The 24,118-nt window shown below is 40.2% G+C and overlaps 1 protein-coding gene across 4 annotated transcripts in view; it reads right to left on the bottom strand.

Moving 5' to 3' along the window:
* SBF2 (SET binding factor 2) overlaps positions 1-24,118 on the bottom strand; it is a 563,151-nt gene that overhangs the window by 507,551 nt on the left and 31,482 nt on the right. Inside the window, exon 1 of one of the 4 annotated variants that reach the window (XM_074955032.1) lies at positions 12,206-12,234. The exons of the other annotated variants lie outside the window; for them this stretch is intronic. Within the exon in view, the coding sequence (XP_074811133.1) occupies positions 12,206-12,224 (19 nt within the window). The 5' untranslated portion in view covers positions 12,225-12,234. Of the gene's footprint in view, positions 1-12,205; positions 12,235-24,118 lie in introns of those variants that run through there. 4 annotated transcript variants of the gene reach the window in all.

The following is a 24,118-nucleotide window of genomic DNA, read 5'->3' on the forward strand; positions in this document are numbered from 1 at the left end:
GCAGGATTTTTACACAGAATTTTAAAGTCTCAATACCCTAATTTAGTGTTTCCTATTTTGATTATATAGCACAGCTGCCTGTGGAGTTTAGGATTACTCTAAATATTGTCCAAACGCTTCCAAAAAGTTACAAACCGAAATCTAGCTTGCACTTGGTTTTGTTTAATCTTTTTTAAACAATGCCTGTATTCTACACTTTTACAAATTACACACCAAGTATTACTTTCCATGCATCAGTATCTACTATTGTTGTAGCCGGAATAAGCAGCAGGAAAATTTTACTTCTGCTGAATGTGATCACCTAATATGGATCGGGGCTCTAGAACTTCTTGAAGGTGGAAGATAAGTCTTCAGCTTGGTTAAATCTAGGCAACGATATAAGATAATCACTTTAGGATGCTATAACACTTAAAATGAGAAAACCCATATCTTCTTTAATGATCTGAGTAGTATTTTTCCTGGTTTTTTTTCCTATACACAACATCAGATATGCTCATCTATATTAAAGAATAGCTAGAATCACCTCATTCGTTAGAGGAGGGAGTGTAATGGTGCAGAAAACACCAAGCTTGGTTTTGGTTTGGTTTTTTGTTGGGTTATTTTTAAGGCACTAAGGATTGGTCACTCTTTACTTGGCAAAGCTCTAGACCTATGCTGGGAGTTGCTTACCTTTTCCATTAATAGAAGTCAGGGAAAGCAGCAGGAGAGGGCAGCAGAGGCTGCCTAAAGACATGGCATGCAGTAGCAACAGTAACCCCATGGACATTGGTTATTAACATTTCTAAATCTCAGTCCCTAGATTCTATCTAACCTGCTGGAAAAAATCAAGAGAGATCCTTATCACGATACATATTTAGCACTCTGCTTTCTTTCACAACACTTCAGAAGCAAAATCCACTTACTAAACTGCTTTAAAAGAAACGTCCATAATAAAGTGCATACAGGTTGCTATGATGTAGGAGATGCAAGTGTGAACAGAACACAGACGCCTCCCACTCCCGATCATAGACACACAGACACTGGAAAAATTTCTCCTCTGAATTTTTACTATGAATTTGAAATGTATTAATTCTCTTCATATTATATTGTACAAATTTGATGGATTTTATAAGAGCAAGACTTACCAAAAATTCTATACTATTCTTAACAACACAGCATTGCAAATCTTTTCTTGTGCATTCATCAAAAGTATATTTTTCTGACAGGTGAGTGAGTATGAGGATGGTGTGTTTGGATTTTTTTATTTCATCATCAGAGTAAGGTGTGTAAATACATGATGTGCCAGAAAAATAAATTTTCATGACAAAATTTGCAATTGTGTTAAAATGTACATTAAACTGAATGGATATCTCTAGACATAGGGCTAACATTTTTGCTTCTTTGTCCGCTAAAGGATATTCCATAAGACCAAAGGTTTCTCTTATTTTATTTAACTTGCCCATGTGTTTTCTCTTCTGAAATAAAAACTAACACACACGCAAGGGAATACTAATAAGCCACTTAATATTTTGCCGTTCTCAGAAGATCTAAAGTGCTATGGCACTAAGTCCCCAGTATTATTTAAAGAATGTACTCTAGTCAATTAGCTGGAAAATCACCAGCCTTACAAAACTGGAGTGGGACAACTGCAGTCTAAACTCACTGAACTTGTTCTGTTATAAATAGTAGATTTTATTGAGTTTTTGCTGCCAAGAACCAGATTAAACCAGAAATGGTCAGAGATGTTAAGTAATTAGAAATGTTCTTAATTGGGACTGTATTTTTAAAAGATATACCTGAATACTTAAAATTTCTGATAAGTTATCTACATTTTGTTAGGTTTCAGAGTAGCAGCCATGTTAGTCTGTATCCGCAAAAAGAACAGGAGTACTTAAATTTGTTAATTTCTAAGGTGCCACAAGTACTTCTGTTCTTTTTACATTTTGTTGGAAGCGTCAAATAAATAGATCAGAGTAAATGATGTTGACAATTTCACTATTACTGTTATCATGAAGAAAACATACGATACACAACCAAAGAGACTGAATCAGCAAGAGCAGAAAAATACCATGGATATCTCAGCACATATCAGATGTGCTTTGCGTTTAATATTAACACCTGGTACATATGTGAACTGATCAGATTGCATAAAGAAATGTGAACTGAGAAGCTAACTGTGAAACTCAAAACAAAATTAAATGACAGTTGCACTCCAATACTGTACATCATTTCCAGACACTGAACAATATACTTTTGTTTTAAAGGACTCTAAAAGCAAATGTGTGCAATTTCAGTTAGGTTTACAATACAATATCCCATGTTAAAACCTTGCTTTGAATGGAGACCTGAAAGCCTAATCAGATTATCTTAATGTCATTAAAATATTTTGACATCCAACCTTATTTGTACCAAGTAGCAGCCGTGATTTTTTTTAGGCTAGTCAACAGTGCACTTTGCTAATAGATTAGGTTCTCAACCACAAAAATAAGGTTTGGCAGTCGTAGCATTTAAGAAAGAGAAAAAGAAAGAAATACAACATACACCTAGGCACTAATTATCACCAGAAAGTTGTCCTTTTGGGGAGAAAAAACAGGGATGCCACATGAGAGATATGTCGGGGAATGTATACTACCACTGCTAAGCAAATTAGATGCAATTAAATATACCTCAGTGTGCCTCTTCCAAAATTAGCAACTAGTTCCAAACGGTGTGGTTAAATAGATGAATCATGTGACTCCAACACTAGAGCAGACAATTCTACATACTTGTAAATCTGTTAATTAACAACCTAGAGGAACGCTGCCAAAGGGTTAGTCAGGTCATTTTTCAGTTCATTTAACCAAAGCAGAGAAAAAAAAAAAAGTCTCATAATGGCCACTAACACTGTAACACAGTTGGTAATTTTTGTATTAAATAAACCAAGATTAAAATTAAGAGTTTAAAATATCCTCTTGCACCCTTAGAGTGCATTTCAGAGGTGTCAATAATGCAACCTAATTAGCATAAATGTAATGTATTAAGTTGCTAAACTAAATAATACTAACATAACTTTCTTTTTTCTAAAAGGTCTCATTATAAGAAGATATTTTTAAGTCTCCTGACTGCCTGCAAGATTTTGTCGAAAAAGGAGGACAGAGGGGAATGGTAAGTCACAGAGCTTAACTGGACATAGAAAGCCAGAGAACATGTGTGCATACACACACAAAATATATTTTAAGCATATGTTGATACAGAGCTTTTTTATAATAAAAACCCCTTCCACGAACCAGTACATCAGAGGTAAAGGAAAATGGATCTGTTCTGATTGTAAACAAAGTTTGAGAGGGGTTTGTTAGCTCATATTCTCCAGATTTTCTTTTTTCCCCATGAACCTGCTCCTCCCTCAGAGTTTTTTCCTGAGTCTTTTCCACCTGGATCACGCTTAGGTGTTGCTCCTAGTCAGCCTTTTAAACCTCCAGTATATTTCCACAGAAAGCACAGGCAGTCATGACTACTGGTCAGAGCACGGATCTGAGAGATAGGAACTGCTGAGACCCAGGCAAACGAGCTTTGACGCTAACTGACTGCAACCTGGGGAGAGTCACCTGACCTCTGCATGTGTCTATTCCTGCCCCTTGACTGTGAAATAATAAAATTTACTTACCTTTCAGAGGGTTAATATATATTAATAAGTAATACTTTGTACCTCTATAAAACCCACTATCAGAGGATCTCCAAGTGTTTAACAAACAACCTTGTTGCAGGACTATACTCATTTTGCAGAAGAAAAAAACAATAATATTTAAAGTGCAAAAAAAAAAAAAATTTCTGTTTGTGCACAGAAAGTTAAATGACTTGACCAAGGTCACATAGGAAGTTGGTGGCAAAGCCAGGAATAAAACTGTTTCCTTGACTCCCATTCCCATACTTTAGCAACAAGGCCATTCTTTCTCTCTTTCATACAGCGCTTAGATAAAATTATTCCTGGGGGAATTCTGCACGACTGCACACATGCAGAATTCATGTGCCCCACAGATTTTTTTTTCCATCCACAGAATATAGATTCTGCTGGAGAGGCATGCAATTACATCTTTCGCCAACCAGGAGCTGCTGTGGTGCCAGAAGAGAGGGCAGCCAGCCAGCAGAGAGAGAGGGGGGGGGGGGGGGGGAGAAGAGAATGTGTTCCTCACAGCGGGGCCTGGTGAGTAGGCATAGGACAGGCAGAACAGCGTACATGGAGCTGCTGGGGAGTCACAGACTGGGGTTCAGAAGGGCGAGTGGGGGGACGGACTGAGGGGTGGGATCAGGAGCATTGAGCCAGGGACAAATGGGAAGGGGGCTGCAGGGCCGCACAGGGATAGAGACAAGAGGGGTGCGGATACATACTGGGATGGGGGCAGATATGCCTGACTGAAAGGCTAGGGGTCAGTCAGGGTCTGCATGGGGGAGGTTCCCCAACTTCCTAACAATCCCTTCCCCAAAAAAACCTCTTCCATATTTCTCCCACCCACACCCAGCAATTATGTGTGCAGAATTTTAGCTTTTTGGCACAGAATTGCCCCAGGAGTAGATAATGTAAACCTCTATAGAAGTGCAAAATCTCCTATTACTACTACAACGCTTCTCCGCATTACTGAAGGGCCATCCATCCTAGTTACACATGACAATCAAACCCTCAGTGCGCACACACACACACACCCCCCCCTTTATAAACATCTCCACACATAAACAGATTAGTTAAGCATGTAAATATGTGGGAATGAGTGCCTTCATGCTACAGAACTTTGTATATGGTACAAGTCACTCAAATTGTGTTCCTCTAAGTCTCACAAAAATAAAAATAAAAGAGTACAAGTTTTCCTAAAATTTCTAATGAGCAGCTGTACTCACCTACATGAATGAGTACATCAGCCCTAGGCCCTCCCTTAGCGCACAAGTTCCCCATGCCTCAAGATTCAAACTAGTAAGCTGGTTACAAACACTAACTTTTCAGTCATCAGTGGGGCTTCGCTCTCCTCCAAGCACCTTAAGCATGGGAGAGAACATTCTGGAAGAACTTCCCAATCCAGCATGGCAAATTTTCACACTCCTTGAATAAGTCTGGAGACATATTCAACTGAAATTTTAAAAAATACAAAATAACTTATTTTATCAGGCCATCTGACTAGATTCTTTTTTCACTTTTGAATATTTTCCTCCACAACTCTACACTACAGAGAGGAAGAGAAACACTGAGACATTTATACCTTGACAAAGTTCCCTTATCCTAAGCCAAACTTATATTACAAGTATGACCTGCTCAAAGTTGTTCTTGAAGCGTCTCTCTCAAATGATATGCAGAGTCCGCTTTCCACCTCCAAAATGACATATTAAGACATCAGCACCCTCAGGATATTGTGGTACAATTTCCAAGAAAAAGGTGCAATCCCCATGCTATTTTAGGCAACAAGAGGGTTGAAAGTGAAAAAGTTTCAGCAACCTGTACATTACAAACATGAAGGTAACACTATAAAAACAATTAAAACAGAAGAGGGAAAACAGTTAAATACCTGAAAATAGTTACTAAGTGGATGCGTTATGATCTGTCACACAAAATGTTTCGTAAGTAAAAGCATAAAAGAGAAGAAAAGAAAGTTATGAAGACAGATGTACTCAATCTGACAAAGAATCTTAGAAATTAAACAACATCTTATGTAAATGAACTCAGTGTTTAGGCCCCAAATCAACAACAACAAAAAAACACAGAAAATAATACTTGGGGAATTTGTTATGGTCCCAGAGAAGGGAAGGAGTGAAGAGAGATTTGCTTCAAACCAGATGCTGTAACACATTCCAAAAGAGCTGAAATAACAGCAGACCAACTCACAAGATAACTGATAAGCAGGGCTGTTGATTAATCGCAGTTAACTCATGCAATTAACTAAAAAAAAATTAACTGCGATTAAAAAAATTTATCACGATTAATGGCACTGTTAAACAATACCAACTGAAATTTAGTAAATATTTTTGAAAGTTTTTCTACATATTCAAATATATTGATTTCAATTACAACACAGAATACAAAGTATACAGTGCTCACTCTATTATTTTTATTATAAATATTTGTATTGTAAAAATAATAAACAAAAGAAATAGTATATTTCAATTCACCTCATACAAGTACTGTAGTGCAATCTCTTTATCATGAAAGGGCAACTTACAAATGTAGATTTTTGTGTTACATAACTGAACTCAAACAAAGCAATGTAAAAGTTTAGCACCTAGAAGTCCACTCAGTCCTACTTCCTTGTGCAGCCAATCGCTAAGAGAAACAAGTTTGTTTACATTTACGGGAGATAATGCTGTTCGCTTCTTGTTTAGAATGTCACCTGAAAGTAAGAACAGGTATTCGCATGGCACTTTTGTAGCTGGCATTGCAAAGTTTTACATGTCAGATATGCTAAACATTCGTAGGCCCCTTCGGCCACCGTTCCAGAGGACATGCTTTCATGCTGATGACATTCATTAAAAAAAATGTGTTAATAACATTTGTGTCTGAACTCCTTGGGGGAGAATAGTATGTCTCCTGTTGTTTTACCTGCATTCTGCCATATATTTCATGTTATAGCAGTCTTGGATGATGACCCAGCACATGTTGTTCATTTTAAGAACACTTTCCACTGCAGATTTGACAAAACACAAAGAAGGTAGCAATGTGAGACTTCTAAAGATAGCTACAGCATGCAACACGAGGTTTAAGAATCTGAAGGATCTTCCAAAATCTGAGCAGGACGAGGTGTGGAGCATGCTGTCAGAAGTCTTAAAAGAGCAACATTCTGATGCGGAAACTACAGAACCCAAACAACCAAAAAAAAAAAAAAAAAAGAACCTTCTGCTGGTGGCATCTGACTCAGATGATTAAAATGAACATGCATCAGTCCGCACCACTTCGGATTGTTATTAAGCAGAAACCCATTATCAGTATGGACGCATGTCCTCTGGAATGGTGGTTGAAGCATGAAGGGACATATGACTCTTTAGTGCATCTGGCACGTAAATATCTTGCGACGCTGGCTACAACAGTCCCATGTGAATGCCTGTTCTCACTTTCAGGTGACATTCTAAACAAGAAGCGGGCAGCATTATCTCCTGCAAATGTAAACAAACTTGTTTTTCTGAGCAATTGGCTGAACAAGAAGTAGGACTTGTAGGCTCTACAGTTTTATATTGTTTTATTTTTTGTACATAATTCTACATTTGTAAGTTCAACTTACATATGTAGAATTATGTAAAAAATCTCTCTCTCTGTAGTGCGATAAAGAGATTGCACTACTGTACTTGTATTAGGTGACTGAAATACTTTTTCTTTTGTTTTTTACAGTTCAAATATTTGTAATCAAAAATAGATATAAAGTGAGCACTCTACACTTGTATTCTGTGATGTAATTGAAATCAATATATTTGAAAACATAGAAAACATCCAAAAACATTTAAATAAATGTTTAACAGCATAATTTACAACAGTAACTTGTTTAACAGCACAATTAATCGTGATTAATTTCTTTAATCGCTTGACAGCCCTGATACGGTTACACTTTTGCCACAACCTGTTCATTTCTTTGATTGAGAACAAGGCAGACCTTGCCAGGTACTGGTATGTTTAGTTTATGGATTATGCTGATGCCATTCCCACAGGATGTGAACTTGTCAAGTGCTGCCTTTGAGGACCAACAAGTAACAATCAGCAACACATGGTTAAAAAGAAGCTTCAAAATGGTACAAAAACCAATTATCCTGTACACCATGGAAGCTATTTAGCAGGTCCATGAATGGTCATTTCTAGGAACAAAAATAGCTCTCCTTCTCTAATCCATTTTTTGGGGTGACACAAAGACAGAATGATGGTGAATGATTAATTGTTTTGGGGCAAGGAAGAAATAATCTTCTTGAAGCACCTTTTGCACATTCCCATCTTTGAAGATAAGCATATCATGAGGACACAATTTGTGTCCTTTGAAGCCACTCACTCTTCCTGCTCACAGAGATCCAAGAATTTAAATGGGGGAGCACCTGGATAACTGATGGCACAGCTAGCTTGGAGCACGCTCTGTGACCTTGATTTTTCCCTTTGTTTTTATTTTTTTCTGCCATTTGTGGGCTAGTTTTGTTTATACTAAGCAAAAAGAAAGAAGAAAGGGGTATTGTGTACTACATAAACTGTCTAGACCCAAAAAAGGCAGTGGGGTTAGAGGCTGCATCCTGAAGAATGACACAATTCAGGTCCTTTCATCCAAGGCTGGTATCACATGTTCTGCATCAACTTTGGAGCTCCACCCACCCAGGTGACTCTACACCCATCTTAACAACATTCAGGTCCCTGGCCTTATTTGATTGATCATGTCCAGTGTGGAGGATCTGCCACCACCAACTAGAAACCAAAGAACTGCTTGCTGAAGTGCTTTTGTCCCTGACATAAGCATCATGGATATCAACGACTAGTCCAGGTCAACTGAGTGTATGGTTGAGGAATCGGTCCAATCATCTGCAAATAAGTGCTTACAAATATGGCTCTATGACTGGCATAAGAGACACTGAGGATCTTGGACTCAATTCTGCCAAGTCTGGGGTCAAACATCCAGCATTACCGTGAAAAGTTACTCAGTTTGACTATGCCAAGCATACATGGCATTTAGGTCTCTGGCTTCATCTGGGTGGCCAAGTTCAGTGCCAAGGGCTTGGCACATCAGTGCAAAAATACTGCTCACTAAGGTGGTTCTGCACCTGGGTCTCCACCCTCTTCCTGGTTGGTGAATTCTGAAGGTTATGACGCTCCACATCAAAGTGTTCATGCTAGGCGCTATTCATCTACTCTTCAAGAATTTCTTCCATGCCTGCCCGAATTATGACAGACACCACTACAGTGATGTAGTGCAACTGACATTGATGGATTTGATCTCACCTGCAGTGTCAAGAAGTCGTCTTGTTCTACAAGTGCTGTACCCACCATCAGATCACTTCAACGACTTCATCTGCCCAAGAATAAAGTGTCAGAATTCTTTATTCATGGAGCTTTTTACCTTTGTTTGCCCTCTGGAATATTCTACCTCCCAAGCAAGCCAAAACAAATCTAAATCTAAAATATGTAGATCTCAAAACAATTCTACATAGTAAGATTTAATACTATTTTCAATGGAAAAGAGGCTTTAAATATAAACTGGTTTGAAGAGAAGAACCAACACACAATGCATAGTAGCTTGCTGAATGCCTCTACACATACTACTTGTCCCATGATAAAGGCCTCATTTTAGTCTTTTGTACTAACCTGTACAATAGAGTGAGTATCTTTTGGGAAGAAAAGAAGAACTGACATTTAAGAAAGTCTGTTTGGCTAGATCTTATATTAGTGATTTATTTTATGGCTGAAAAGGTAAAGTACACACTTTCTCTTACTATGAAGTAATATCTTTTACATATTTCATTATATTCTGGAGAAGAGTTGGTGCTATTGCCCAACACACTAAAGGCAGCATGCTCGTTAAAAACACAGTTTGAGTCCAAATGATACACACTGATACTCAAAGTAAGATTACAAAAATGCAATGGTGTCACTGATGTAACAGACTGCTCTAAGGCATTTGACTCGGTACCACATGACATTTTGATTAAAAAACTAGAAAGATACAAAATTAACATACACACTTTCACTCATTAACAGAGATCTCAAAATGTAACTGCAAATGTGGAATCATCTTCAAGCAGGTGTGTTTCAAGTGGGGTATTGCAGAGATTGGTTCTTGGCGCTCTGCTATTTAACATTTTTATCAATGACCTGGAAGAAAAAGTCACCAGGAAAATTTTTGAAGATGACACAAAAATTGTGGTAAATAATGAAGAGAACAGGTTACTGATACAGAATGACCTGGATTGCTTGGTAAGCTAGGCACAAGCAACCAATATGCATTTTCATACAACTAAATTTAAAGTTATACACCTAAGAATAAAGAATGTGCACCACACTTACAGGATAGGGGACTCCATCCTGGGAAGCAGTGACTGAAAGAGACTTGGGGCATCAGGGTGGATAATCAGCGGAATGTGAGCTCCCAATACAACACCGTGGCCAAAGGAGCTAATGCGATTCTCAAGAGGCAGTTCTAGCAGCTGAGGATCAGCAAGGTATGTAATACCCTGGCCACTCCACCATGACAGCTCTAAAGAGTGCAAAGATTCCCCTTACAAAGGAGAAAACTATAGAGGGCGGGGATCCACCAGCCTTATGACTGCATTGTACTACCTACCAGAGCAACACAAAACTACGAGAGCAAGGGCCGTGATCTAGCCCTACGTGTATTACACACTGCCAAACTAACATACGTATTATACCCCATTAGAGTACTACCAAGCACCAAAGAGTTACAATTTGTTTTATTGTTAACAAACAGACTGAAAACTTTCCTTTTAAAGGTAACAGGTAACACATCCTTCTGATCTCCCAATTGGATCTATTCTACTTCACCCTCCTTCTCCACTCCCCTCCTCACATTTAAAAACCGAGGTTAAACAGGTGATTTGATGTAGAAGCCCTCATTTCCTCTTTCCACTGTTCACTAAACAGGATACAAATGCATTATTCCATTGCAACCAAATACAAAACAGAATTTCAGTTCTATTTTTTCAGTTCCATTTCTTTTCCTCTCATGAGTGTAGCACTGAAAGACAAGTGTAACATTAAATTGGTGGGAATGAATTGTTTCTAAATCCACATGTATACCTATTAATTATTCAAAAAGTAAAATACATTGAGACAAAGATAGAAGGAAAGAAAACAGAGGGAAAGACCCATCATTGACTTATTATGCAAGCTTGTTTTTAAACTAGGAAAACATGACTAATAATCATTACTGAGTCTGCTCTCTACAGAATGAATAGATCATACTATAACAGTTAGTGTGACACACAAGAATGTAATATTGTACTTTAAGAGATTGGCCATCTGCCCTCAAACTGAACTAGCTGTCCACATATTATAATTGATTTAATATTATGTTGCTAGTCTTACCAAACACAACTATAATATATTTTATCTTAAATGAATAGAGACAGGATAATCAAGCTAAGAAAGGTAGAATCAGTTTAAAACAAAACTGAAAACTCACCTCAACATTTAAAACCATCCCAAGAGGCACAATCAGGACAACGTCTCCTATTGAATAATTTTGTTTCCAGTCCTAAAAATGCTTTAAATTCTTGAACTTCAGTTCTCATGCAGAACTGAACAAGGCGGATAATTTGAAATTTTACTATTATATCACCACTGCAGTTGTAAAGCATTTCCATTATAAGCTAGATGTGGATCCACACTAACTTTCTCAAAAAGAATACAGACAATAATTTTGGCTTGACACTTCTGTGATTAATCTGGAAGAAAATTATTCCGGGGAAGTTTGATGTAAATATGAAGGGCTGTTTCTGAGTTATTGAATTTATGATAGATATCAGTCTATAAATTATTTGTTTTATAAAGCAAAAATTAGTCAGAGCTGAGTGAGAAGTTGTGCAATCACTTTTATGAAGGACGGTAACAATTTTTGAAGTTATTGAAAACTAAACTAAAATACCATGAGGTTCCCATACATGAGCCATGAAGCAACTTGTGAACTTTCTAGTGCCCCGATTCTGAACCCCTTTCTAACATGCCTGAATAAGTGCTCACCAAAAGTGGTCCTAATGGACGTTGACAACCTGGCCCTAAACAGGCACCTGACAGCTCTGGCGTCATCAGATATAATACTTGGCAAATGTTACGTTGCTGACTACATAGGACTAGTAGCAGTTAAAATGTTGCCATTCCATTGAACTCAACTCATGAGCTCCATAATACCCCTAGTGGGTATAAGATTAAGGCTGGAACTTTCAAAAGAGCACAAGTGTGTTAGGGTACTCAGACCCAATTTAAATTCAATGGGAGCTAGGTACCTAGCTCTATCAGAACCCTTTCGAAGTCCCTTTCTATATAACTAATACAGCATATACACCAAATACTCTTAATTCCTTTGCAATTCCTTTTGAAAACCAAGTGTCACTAGCCAAGTAACTAGGTTAAGTGAAAACAAGTTTATTTATCTGTACTGAGGATATTCAGGGAATATGTATCAAGTCCCTCCAGGCAGCAAATTAAAGGGCAGTCAGAAGAGAATTAGGAGAGGTAGGGCTGGACAGGCAAGCTTATCCACAAAGGGGGGTGGGAGGAAGCGGGATGCAGCTTTACCACTTGAGTAGTTCAACATTTCCTTTATCTTGATGACAACCAGTATGACTTCCCATGCCTCACCTCTTCCAGCTGTAAGGAAAAGGTAAGAAACCATCACACCTTTTTATGAATACCACCACCAAATATTTAATGTGTAGCAAAAAAGTTAAGGCCTCGCCCAAGCACCTTTGGCTATTACAAACCAAATGAATGGATTAGCAACATCCTAATGGCCATCTCGTAAGTATGAAGTGTTCTGGATCAATTCCTTCAACTGGCTAACCTTAAAGGAGTGAGATTCTACCACCCACATACGAAATATACATTTTAAGAAGTTAGCAGGTGTTGTCTGTGCTCCTCAAGCATCCAAACTTGGAGTTTTGCTTAGACTCTCCCAAAGAGACAACTTTTAGAAAATGATACAGAACCGTAGAAGAATTGTATTTAAAATCAGACAACAGGAACAAAGAGTACACAACAGTAAGCTACCAAAGCGGAGAGACATCAGTAATACAGCATGTCACAGTAGTCTTTCAGTCAAAGAGTTAAGAGAGGGAATTGGGTTACTTCGTTATAATGGATGTTGGTTCAAAAGCTCTTCCTCAGAATGGTAGCGTGAGCAGCTCCAACACCAAGATCAAAACCTTGTCTTGTGCAAGCATCTCCTTGACCAGTCTGACACGTGAATTGTCCACATATGGAAGAAGTGGTAAGATGCAATTACACTTATGATATCAATCTACCATTCACTTCTGCTCCCTATTCTTGTGTGCCTCTAACAAGTCTCTATCAAATCAAATGATTGAACAATTTTGAGTTCTCCTGGTACAGTCCAAGTAAACCAGTAGCTGGTCTTACTGCTGATAGTTCAGGGAAGTTCTTTACACTGATCATCCAAGCTGGCTTATTGTATGAAGCAGGCTGTGCTACATTATCTATCCTGCAGAAGCCTTCTAAGGGCAAGTCTACACTACAAAATTAAGTCAACCTAAGTTACATCTACCTACAGCCACTGCAGTAATTAAATCGTTTTTGCATGTCCACACTACGCTTTTTGTGTTGGCAGTGGACATCCTCACCAGGAGCGCTTGCACCAAATTAACTGTCAGTGTGGGGCATTGTGGGATTGCTTCTAAATGGCAGCAACAGTCGATGGAAGCAACGCAGTGTTTACACTGACACTGCACTGACCTAACTACATCGACCTAAGTGCTATGCCTCTCACGGAGATAGAGTTATTAAGTCAGTGTAGTGGGCAAGTTATACAGGTGGGAGCTACATTTAAGTGCAGATGCTTATAGAGAATTAGGTCAACGTAGACTGCCTTACATTGACCTAACACTGTAGTGTAGGGCAGACCTTACCCGTGATTTCATGTATCTTGACTACTGCAAATCTTTATCAAGAAAAGAAGCATCATGAAAAGGAAGCTCAGCAACAGGATTAAATTCATTAATGATGCATAACAATGACTAAACAGAAAGCTCTTCCAATGATTACTGTAGAGACAAATCTTTTTGTGAAGAAGCACTTGTTAGAGGATTCATCAGTGCAGCTGGAAATTACAGAAGGGAAGGAGCTGCTTGAGCTCAGGGCTAGTCTCCTTGAGGCTAGAGAAGGTTTAGTAAGCTTCTACCACTATCTGACTAGAGCTCTCAAAAGTACTGAGTACTATGGTACGTTCTAAGCTGTAATCATCCTTTCCTGCTGCACAGCTCAGGCAATGCTCCCCAGGAGCAGGGGGAACAGACATAGCAAGCACACGTGTGTATGCACCTTACTCCAGGAAAAGGTGCACTGAGGTTGGGAGCCAAGAGGCCACAAGTTCAAGTCACATCTCTTCCACTGACTAGTGTTAGCAATTCTCTACTCTACAAAACCCTATTATGCAGCAATATCTCAACCCCAATCTAGAAGCATAAAATTTCCTATTTTACATACGATTTAATGCGTAGGTTGCACAAGCTCACTTCTAATAAAGCTAGGAATTTCTGCCATATCCATTTCAGCATAGTGCTTTTCATAATGAATCCGCAAAAGCCATTTAATTGAATATCCCCTTTGTCTCCACTGCTCACACCAGTAAACAAGCCTCCCCTCTCCAGCCTATAAGCAGAACATGAGAATCATGATTTCCCAACTGTCTACTACTGTCCAGCAAAAGTTGTGTAACCCACTGGCAAAGTGTATTGCACATATAGAACAGACTACTACTTCTACCAGTTACTCTAATCATTCATAAGGCATAAGTCTGTGGTACGGATGTGAAAGTTCAACAACTTTTTAACAAACTATGTGGGATTGGCTCCTTATGTTTGCACATAGAGGAATTTCTGTTTTTCCTCAGTCCATTTTTTTTTAAAAGAAAAAGCAAACAAACAGGAAATAACATAAAAATACACTGATTGTGGCATCTGGGACAGGGTGTTCTGTAAGTGACCTGATGCTTTCCAAGAAAAATAGAAGCCTAACACAATTAAATGGGGGCACCTGAAGAGACAGAGGAGGAGGATACAAATTTCCTACTGCCTAATGTTTGCAACTTCATGGTGTGCCCTTTTCTTAGCAAGGTGGCTACGAAACAGTAATACAGACCAGTGACAATTCCAAGCCTTTGGGCAAAGGTTACTTTCAAAAAGCAACTGCTGGGACTCAGGGATTAATCTCAATAGAGTTGTATCTTGCCACAGTTGAAGCAGAATAACCATTTCCATGAATTTGCAGAATCCTATGGAATTAACTACAATTTTCAAATGCTACCTGTTTCTCCTCATTTGCCATTTGGTTTTTGTGGCTCTTCCGCTTTCTTAGCACTAAATTATGTCCTTTCATGCATGTGAGGGGCTCCCACGGACAGCCAAGGCAGCTGCTTACACAAATCTGTGGATACCATCTGGTTAGCAAGTTAATATCACATTATCCTTGTCACAGTTCAGGGCAACTGCACCTGTATACCCCCCTCAGTGGTCCAGCACAGGCACCCATCCTCAGGTTTCCAGTTCCGCAGCCACTGCCCTTCTGGGTGAAGACCCAGCTCTCTCTCCCTTATGACCAGGTTATTTCCAGGTAGTCCAGTTTCCAACCTTCACTGTATTATTTCAAGCACAGACAGGTTGCCCAATGACAACTTTGCTTTCTCTTCAGAAACAGTTTGCTTTCTCTTCAGAGACAGTTAATAGGTGTCAGTGCTACAGTTATAAGGATGACAAAACACTCCCTATGCAAGTCTACTTTACTCTTAAGGCAAGAAGCACTACAGAGAAGACATTAAAAAAAATTTAAAACCTGCACACCTGGTAATAAGCTTACCAGACATCATCCTAACATACATTTTGGCAGGAGCAGTCCCGAGGGGATTTCTTGTGGCTGATAGGCTAGCTATAATGGGGAAGAGATGGGCCAGCCCTCTGTGGAGATAGAGGTGGTTAGGGACTATTTAGAAAAGCTGGACGTGCACAAGTCCATGGGGCCGGACGAGTTACATCCGAGAGTGCTGAAGGAATTGGCGGCTGTGATTGCAAAGCCCTTGGCCATTATCTTTGAAAACTCGTGGCGAACGGGGGAAGTCCCGGATGACTGGAAAAAGGCTAATGTAGTGCCAATCTTTAAAAAAGGGAAGAAGGAGGATCCTGGGAACTACAGGCCAGTCAGCCTCACCTCAGTCCCCGGAAAAATCATGGAGCAGGTCCTCAAAGAATCAATCCTGAAGCACTTACATGAGAGGAAAGTGATCAGGAACAGTCAGCATGGATTCACCAAGGGAAGGTCATGCCTGACTAATCTAATCGCCTTTTATGATGAGATTACTGGTTCTGTGGATGAAGGGAAAGCAGTGGATGTATTGTTTCTTGACTTTAGCAAAGCTTTTGACACGGTCTCCCACAGTATTCTTGTCAGCAAGTTAAAGAAGTATGGGCTGGATGAATGCACTATAAGGTGGGTAGAAAGCTGGCTAGATTGTCGGGCTCAACGGGTAGTGATCAATGGCTCCATGTCTAGTTGGCAGCCGGTGTCAAGTGGAGTGCCCCAGGGGTCGGTCCTGGGGCCAGTTTTGTTCAATATCTTCATAAATGATCTGGAGGATGGTGTGGATTGCACTCTCAGCAAATTTGCGGATGATACTAAACTGGGAGGAGTGGTAGATACGTTGGAGGGCAGAGATAGGATACAGAAGGACCTAGACAAATTGGAGGATTGGACCAAAAGAAATCTGATGAGGTTCAATAAGGATAAGTGCAGGGTCCTGCACTTAGGATGGAAGAATCCCATGCACCGCTACAGACTAGGGACCGAATGGCTAGGCAGCAGTTCTGCGGAAAAGGACCTAGGGGTGACAGTGGACGAGAAGCTGGATATGAGTCAACAGTGTGCCCTTGTTGCCAAGAAGGCCAATGGCATTTTGGGATGTATAAGTAGGGGCATAGCGAGCAGATCGAGGGACGTGATCGTTCCCCTCTATTCGACACTGGTGAGGCCTCATCTGGAGTACTGTGTCCAGTTTTGGGCCCCACACTACAAGAAGGATGTGGATAAATTGGAGAGAGTCCAGCGAAGGGCAACAAAAATGATTAGGGGTCTAGAGCACATGACTTATGAGGAGAGGCTGAGGGAGCTGGGATTGTTTAGTCTGCAGAAGAGAAGAATGAGGGGGGATTTGATAGCTGCTTTCAACTACCTGAAAGGGGGTTCCAAAGAGGATGGCTCTAGACTGTTCTCAATGGTAGCAGATGACAGAACGAGGAGTAATGGTCTCAAGTTGCAATGGGGGAGGTTTAGATTGGATATTAGGAAAAACTTTTTCACTAAGAGGGTGGTGAAACACTGGAATGCGTTACCTAGGGAGGTGGTAGAATCTCCTTCCTTAGAGGTTTTTAAGGTCAGGCTTGACAAAGCCCTGGCTGGGATGATTTAACTGGGAATTGGTCCTGCTTCGAGCAGAGGGTTGGACTAGATGACCTTCTGGGGTCCCTTCCAACCCTGATATTCTATGATTCTATGATTCTATAAACTCAATATAATGAGATTTCTGAAGTCCAACAGCTACCTTAATTTGAAGGAAAGGAAAAAAAAGATACCATGTTTTAGGAGCTAGAAATGCAGGTGTTGCACACCTATCAAGTCTAGAGGTCACTTTAAGAATGGAATTTATAGAACAAACATAGCCTGGAAAGTAGCTGCATAGGTGCCTAGAGAGAAGCTTTTGCTGGCTTCATCATGCAGTCCAATTTTTTTAAGTAACTTTACTGATGCACAACCATAGCAAGAGTTATACCAAATATGCAAAAGATTAAAGGCTCCTGTTAACATCAAACAAAACTTAAGAGCTTGTAGCCCAACATCATTATGCGACTAAGTGTCTGAATCCTCGCCTTTTTTGGCGAGGACCCCGCCCCCAAACAAAAATCCCACCCCATATATATCCACGTCTCTGCATATCTATAAAGAAAATTCTGCTTCTCCAAATTAACCCTACTAACTCCCACCACTGTATTTCAAAGTAAATTATAGGAAACGCCTGCACATGTCTGGCCCCATTAACCCACATATAACAACTACAGAAAGAGTTCAGATATGGCTTCCACACCTCAAAAATCACCATCTTCCCCTTTTAGTAGCAGAGCATCAGTTCAGTTCCATGAGATTTAGTAATACAACCCTTCAGAGAGAAAGGAGGAATACCAGTTTGTGTCCAAACAGCAATACATTTTCTGACAGCCTAAGACCCAAAAGCCATTAATCTGTGAACTGTTCCACCAACAATGCACCCAGTTAGCACTCCTCTCTTTGCATTGTAAATACAATAGCACAGGTCCAGCAACACATCTACAATGGAGATCTGGGGTATATCATCAACTAGCTATTTTATATGGAGCCTCTTGTACAGCAGTTGAGTCAAAGATTGTATGTCCATTCAATACCCCATTCATAGTCAGGTGGTTTCTCTCCTCTCCACCCGCCCCACCGCTTCAAACTCTTCTAGGCCTTCCTGGCTCTCCCACAAGGAGTTACAAGAGGACGTTTTAATTCTTAATATAAAATATATATTGTATCACTAATTGGACAAGGCATGTCTAAGATTATTTCCAGAGAAGACAGAGAATTCCCTTTTAGTTTCACAAATTTGTGAATAAAATGCCAAAGCCATATATGTGCAAAATTACCACCATGGTGGCAATTAAAGGTAAGCTGAAGGACTGTGAATTAATTCAGACCTTTCACACCAAAAAGAAAAGCAATGTATTTAATCCCTGCATAACATCATAGTTTACAAATAGGGCTGGCCAGACCTTGGGGAATTTGTTCATTCTAATACACATGAATAAGCCATGTTTGGAGCCCTGGAAGCTAATTTCATATCCCCCTGCATAAAGGGGAATCCCAGGACAATGCAGAGCTGGCACAGCAGATCTATACCACACTTGCATCCCCCAGCAGACGGATCGCAGCCAGAGCATCTCTGCACACCAACTGTTCCTAGCTACCAAAAAGGCCTGTTGGAGCTATGGCAGCTGGGCGTAGATTAGAACGCCCCCAGCCTGCTTTGTATGATGCTAAGGGCCAAAGTAGGGCCCAGCTGGCCCTAACATTGGGGAGATACAAGGGTGGCAGGAAGCCAACTTTGCTCCCCACCCTGTTCCCTAGGTCCTGTGCTGACAACAGTGCCACTGGATCACAAAATCTGGCATTTTTTTTTAAAAGTGTGCCTAAAAGTAAAGTGTGAGCCTTGTACTCCAGTAATACCATACCCAGTGTGTAATAACAGGACATTCTATTTTTTAAACTGCTAACAGTTGAATTCTTCTTGCATGGTCCATAATAAAAAAAAATTAAGTTCAAGAAGGTTAAGAGAAATAATATCTGCACATATGCTGTTTAAGAATATCTTGTCTGGCCTATTGCAAAGTCCCAGAAAAACAAACTATTTTTTTTACAAGTCAGTCTCAACGTAACTGTCAACTAACTCCCTTCAACTTTAAAATTTATGGTGAGTTATTTAATCTTGTAAAAACTATCTTATTAAAGTACTTCACTTTGCCATTAGACTACCGTGGGAGCAGAACAGCTTTGTAAAGGGCTGTACCAATGAAATTGGAAACCAGTAAAACAAAAATAAATTCATAAACCTGGAATGACAAGAATGGAATTTGAAAGGGGACACATTCACATCTATTTTGGTGAAAATGAACAGTCACCCAATGATTTTGAGCAGATATATATACTGGGGGTGGCCATATTATTGACCCTTGGAGCCATATGTGATAATCTTCAGAAGTTTGAGAGCCGGGCATGCTTGCCAGGGCTCAGGGCTTCTACCCTGCAGCAGTGTGGTGGAACTAGGGTCTTCTGACCTGCAGGGATTGGGTGTTGAGGCTTTAGCCCTTTGGGAGGCACCTGCCAGGGTTGGGGGCTTCAGCCCCACTCCTGCTGAAGCCCCCAGGATCCCACAGGGCTGAAACCTCTAGTCGCACCACCCCACTGCTGGGCAGAAGCCCAAGCTCTTCCCATCCCCATCCCAGTCTGGTAAGCAGAGAATGGGGGGAGGGTAGGATGAGGGGCTCCACAGCTGCACTTTAACTGTAAAGAGCCACATGCGGCTCATGAGCTGTGGTTTAGCCACCCCTGATACGTATAGTCAAACTGAAAAGACTGAAGAGCAGAAATTGGCAATGGACTTACTGGTGCTCCAACTGGAAACAAGGATAAATGAATTCACTAATAAAATAGTAATACCAAGCACTTACTTAGTGTTTTACATTTTCAAAACATTTTACCTACTTCACAGAGATACTTTACCAACAATAATTCTTAAAGTACTACCCCTATTTCACTCAGAGCAAACAGACACAGAGAAGCTACTTATGGTGTACTACTTATGGCTGCCAGTCCTGGTGCTCCGTAAGTAGCACATTCCTACAGCGTACAATTTAATATACTACATCCAGCGGCTCTCACAGCCACGCTGCCTGGCAGGAGCTCAGACCACGCTGAGGCTGCGGGGGAAAGAGGACAACAGGGGAGGGCCAGGGGCTAGCCTCCCCGGCCGGGAGCTCAAGGGCTGGGCAGGACGGTCCCGCGGGCCAAATGTGGCCCTCAGGCCGTAGTTTTCCCAGATCTGGTCTAGATTAAGCACCCTAGAATCAGGACTCCTGGATTTTATTACGAGCTCTACCATTGATTGCCTGTGACCTACAACATAAAAAAAATTTTGAATTTCAGTCATTACTATGTTATTACCACAACATCGAACATTGTTATATAGAGCAGTTGTTTCTGCCATCCATGAGTCCTAAACAGAAAAAAGGATGAGAAACTTTAAGACAAGATCATCGACTGAAAAAAAAAAAAAAAAACAAATCTTGTTCAAGAGCATTTCCCCCTTTTCTAATTCTGTGATGAGGAGGAACGGATCAATACAATAGTTTCATCAGGTGGAAGTCAGAATTAGAAACCGAGTCAATGTGGCAGATCTCACAATATGGATGCCACTGTAGCATATATGTTGACTCAAATTATCAGGATCAAGTCAGAAGGTAAGATGGTACATAACTTATTTCAGAAAACAATCTTCAAGGATTCTTTGTCCTGCAGAGGGAAAACTGGTTGTAGATCCTCTGGATTCATTAAAGAATTGGATTCTTGAAATTTCCAGGAAAAACCAGCATAATTTAGTTTTCAATATATCATAAAAGAAGAGTATGTTGGGGGGAAAAACAATTCACATAAACTAAAAAATAACTGCAATGAACGCTTTCAGGAGTAAATAAGATTCCAAGGTATCATATTTTAAAAAGATAATGTCTTGAAATTAGGAACTATTTTTTTTATTTTTGTAAAATATACAGGAGTAATTCTTGCTCTTGCTACAGCCTTTTTACACTAACACACTAGTGTAAAGGGGCTAAAAAAGCCCGGAATCCACTCAGGAGAGAATTTCCCTGGAACAGAAACTGAGTAAGACCACCTTTGCAAGCCTTGTCACAGGGGTCATGGTCATACTGGACTCTGCTACAATGATTCTGGGCATCGCTGCCATCCACATGCAGTTTGGTTTTGACCAAAACAAGGTTGCCTACATCACAGTGGAGGCCTTTTAGCTCCCACTGCAGCCCCCATTCTCCCGGACTTCAAGTTTTGTGCTGAGCTTCCAAAAAGTGCAGTACAAAAAATCTCGATTTTTATTAATCAAATGAATTTGTCTGAAAAACAAATCTTTGCCTTTCCCAACTGAATTACTCCATATGTATGTAATCAGGCACTCCAACTCATCAAGCACAAACCACATATTAGAAATATTTTCATCCCTCTTACTATGTGATAAGAGGATTTCTCTTTTCAAAGCCATACAAAGTTATGTTTCCTATATGTAATGTTTATTTCCAAAACTGGAAGCACCCACTGATCTCTGATGAGTCAGATATGCCTCTCTTGCTACGAAATAAGTGTTTTACCGGGGGGAGGGGGGAATCACGGAACTCCTTGCTTCCATTAAGGTTAGGCTGAATTGGGACAGAGTCCTCCTATACTTGTAGAGACTACAACAAATCTGAGGAGAATAGCTACTTGTTGCCTTGTTGAGGATATGGACTGTGCCACCAGGATATGCACCAGAGTAAGTGCAGCCTAGTGCTGTTAATCAGGGTGCCCACTGTGTGACCTTTGTGGGTCTGCTTATGTGCAGAAGGGACTCCAGGCTTGAGAAGCTTGCTTATGGTTGTGATTCACAGGAAAGGTACTTATTGAACCAACAACAGTTCTCGGTCGGTTAATCAATTCGCCTAACAGCTCAGGCTGTGTGTTGATTGGTTATTTTGTTTACAAAATGATAGTTGCCCTTGCTCTCTACTGATTGATTATTTTGTTAATATATACACACACACAAGCTATGTTACAACCAGTTCTTTGGAGCCATCTGCTAGTCAGTTTACCCCACCATGACTCTGCTTGAAGCAGAGCTCCTGTGTCTGTAGCCTCACATCTTTAATGACAAATTTGTTAAATACTCGCCTGAGCTCCAATAGTCAGTACCCAGACGAACCAAGATGGTAGGAGGCAGAACCCAAAGGGATAACTACCATCCAGCATGAACTAAATCTCTGTCCCAGTTTTTAAAAAATAAATTCACTGGCTTGAGTAATAGAAGAAAGAGAAGATTGAGATCTCTTTCATAAATCTCATCTGTCCGAAGAGGAACCAGTACAAAATAGAAGCAAAATGCTTAATTTTTCCCTTAATTAAGAGTGCGTGAACCAGCATATTTACATTACTGGTTTTTACACTTCTTGAAGGAGGATCTGTGATTTATGTTCTGGGAAGTTGATGGTCATACATAAAGTAGATGGTCATAAGGAATGCCTGCTAGATCTGGCACAACAAGTTCTGAATGTCTGTAGTTCCTGAAGAAAAAAGTCTTTTGTCCCCTAGTAAAGAGTTGGACTGAGGAAGGTGGTTAAATTTATCTAAGAGTTTCTCCAAATCATTTAATCCTACGGAAAAGGGTTCAAATGCAGGATCTGTCAAGCTAGTTATACTGAGCTCATCATTGTATCTGGACACAGTACCTCAAACCAGGACTTTTTCTCACTCTCTTCACACCTTTCTCCTTCTAAAACAGGCAGATGATTTGGACTATGATAAAGGCAGCTTTGGATGAGCTTATTCAGAACACTAATATAATGTCTAACCTCTATTGTGAGAGACATGAGAAGCTTGAGAGAAACTCCTAGCTGTCCTGACATGAAAGGGCAAGAAGTTAATCTGGTACCGAGTGTGACATTACACCCCATATTCTTCATAGAAATATTGTTGTGATATGAATATGGCATAACTAAGATATGTTTTATGCAAGATGGGTCATGTACGGCATCACTGCAAAGGTTACGATTTGCTGAATATGATTATCCAATTTGTATACATGTATCATTTCTGTATCTGAAGTTAGGAATATTGACCATGTAACCATTACAACTGTGTGTGTACTTGGGGGAACACCCACCAGACAGTAGGCAATCAGCCTGAATGAGCCATTTAAGGAGGACAATAGAACTTTGAAATTACTAATCTCCCACAGTCCTGAGGAGCTCCCTGGGATGTTGCTTTGACACTGCAGGGTCACCTGGTACGGAGTACCACCTTGCACACTGGAAACAAAGGGTTCCTGCCTTATGTAAATTCTATTTAAGGCTGGGGATTAAGGCAATCAGGACTCTTCTCTATTACCTCCCCATCCAAGAAGGAAGATTGCTAAAAATACTTGAAGGGAAAGGCAAGGGCTGAGTCCAGGCTGGGACAGGGGTCCAGTCTCTAAAGAGAAATAACTGGAACTGTAAGCTACAGAAACTCTGCAACCTGCCTAAGACAACATTTAGGGTGATAAATTACATTTTGTAACCTATTTCTTGACTGTGTTAAGCTTAATTTGCATGTTTTGTTTTATTTGCTCAGCAATCTGCTTTGTTCTGTTTGCTATCCCTTTCATCACTTAAAATTTACCTTTTGTAGTTAAACTTATTTTTTGGTTCATCACAAATCCCAGTTTGTACAATTCATCTCTCTCTCTCCACATGGAGGGAGGGGTCAATTTTTATAAGTTTGCACTGTGTAGATCTCTCTGTACAGGGCAAGACATTATTATTTGGGGTTTACACTCCAAAGGAGGTGTACGCACGAGTGCTGAGTAAATCCCCAAGCTGAATCTTCCCACACGTTTATTTCAGTCTGTGTCTGTAGCTGGGTGTGGCCTAACCTGTGCTAGAGAAGGCTTGAGGGCCTGGCAAAACTAGGACAGGGTGAGGAAACCCAGGTTGTTGAAACAGGCGGAACCAGTGGGACACCAGCATATCAGGTGTCAACCCGGATTGGGGGGGGGGGGTCCAACCCATCACACCAAGCTACTACCACCTCAGGTCTCAGAAAGCTAGAGTAGTCAGCCCC

The sequence above is a fragment of the Natator depressus genome, chromosome 6 (genome assembly GCF_965152275.1).
Source record: "Natator depressus isolate rNatDep1 chromosome 6, rNatDep2.hap1, whole genome shotgun sequence".
In the NCBI taxonomy this organism is placed as follows: Eukaryota; Metazoa; Chordata; order Testudines; family Cheloniidae; genus Natator; species Natator depressus.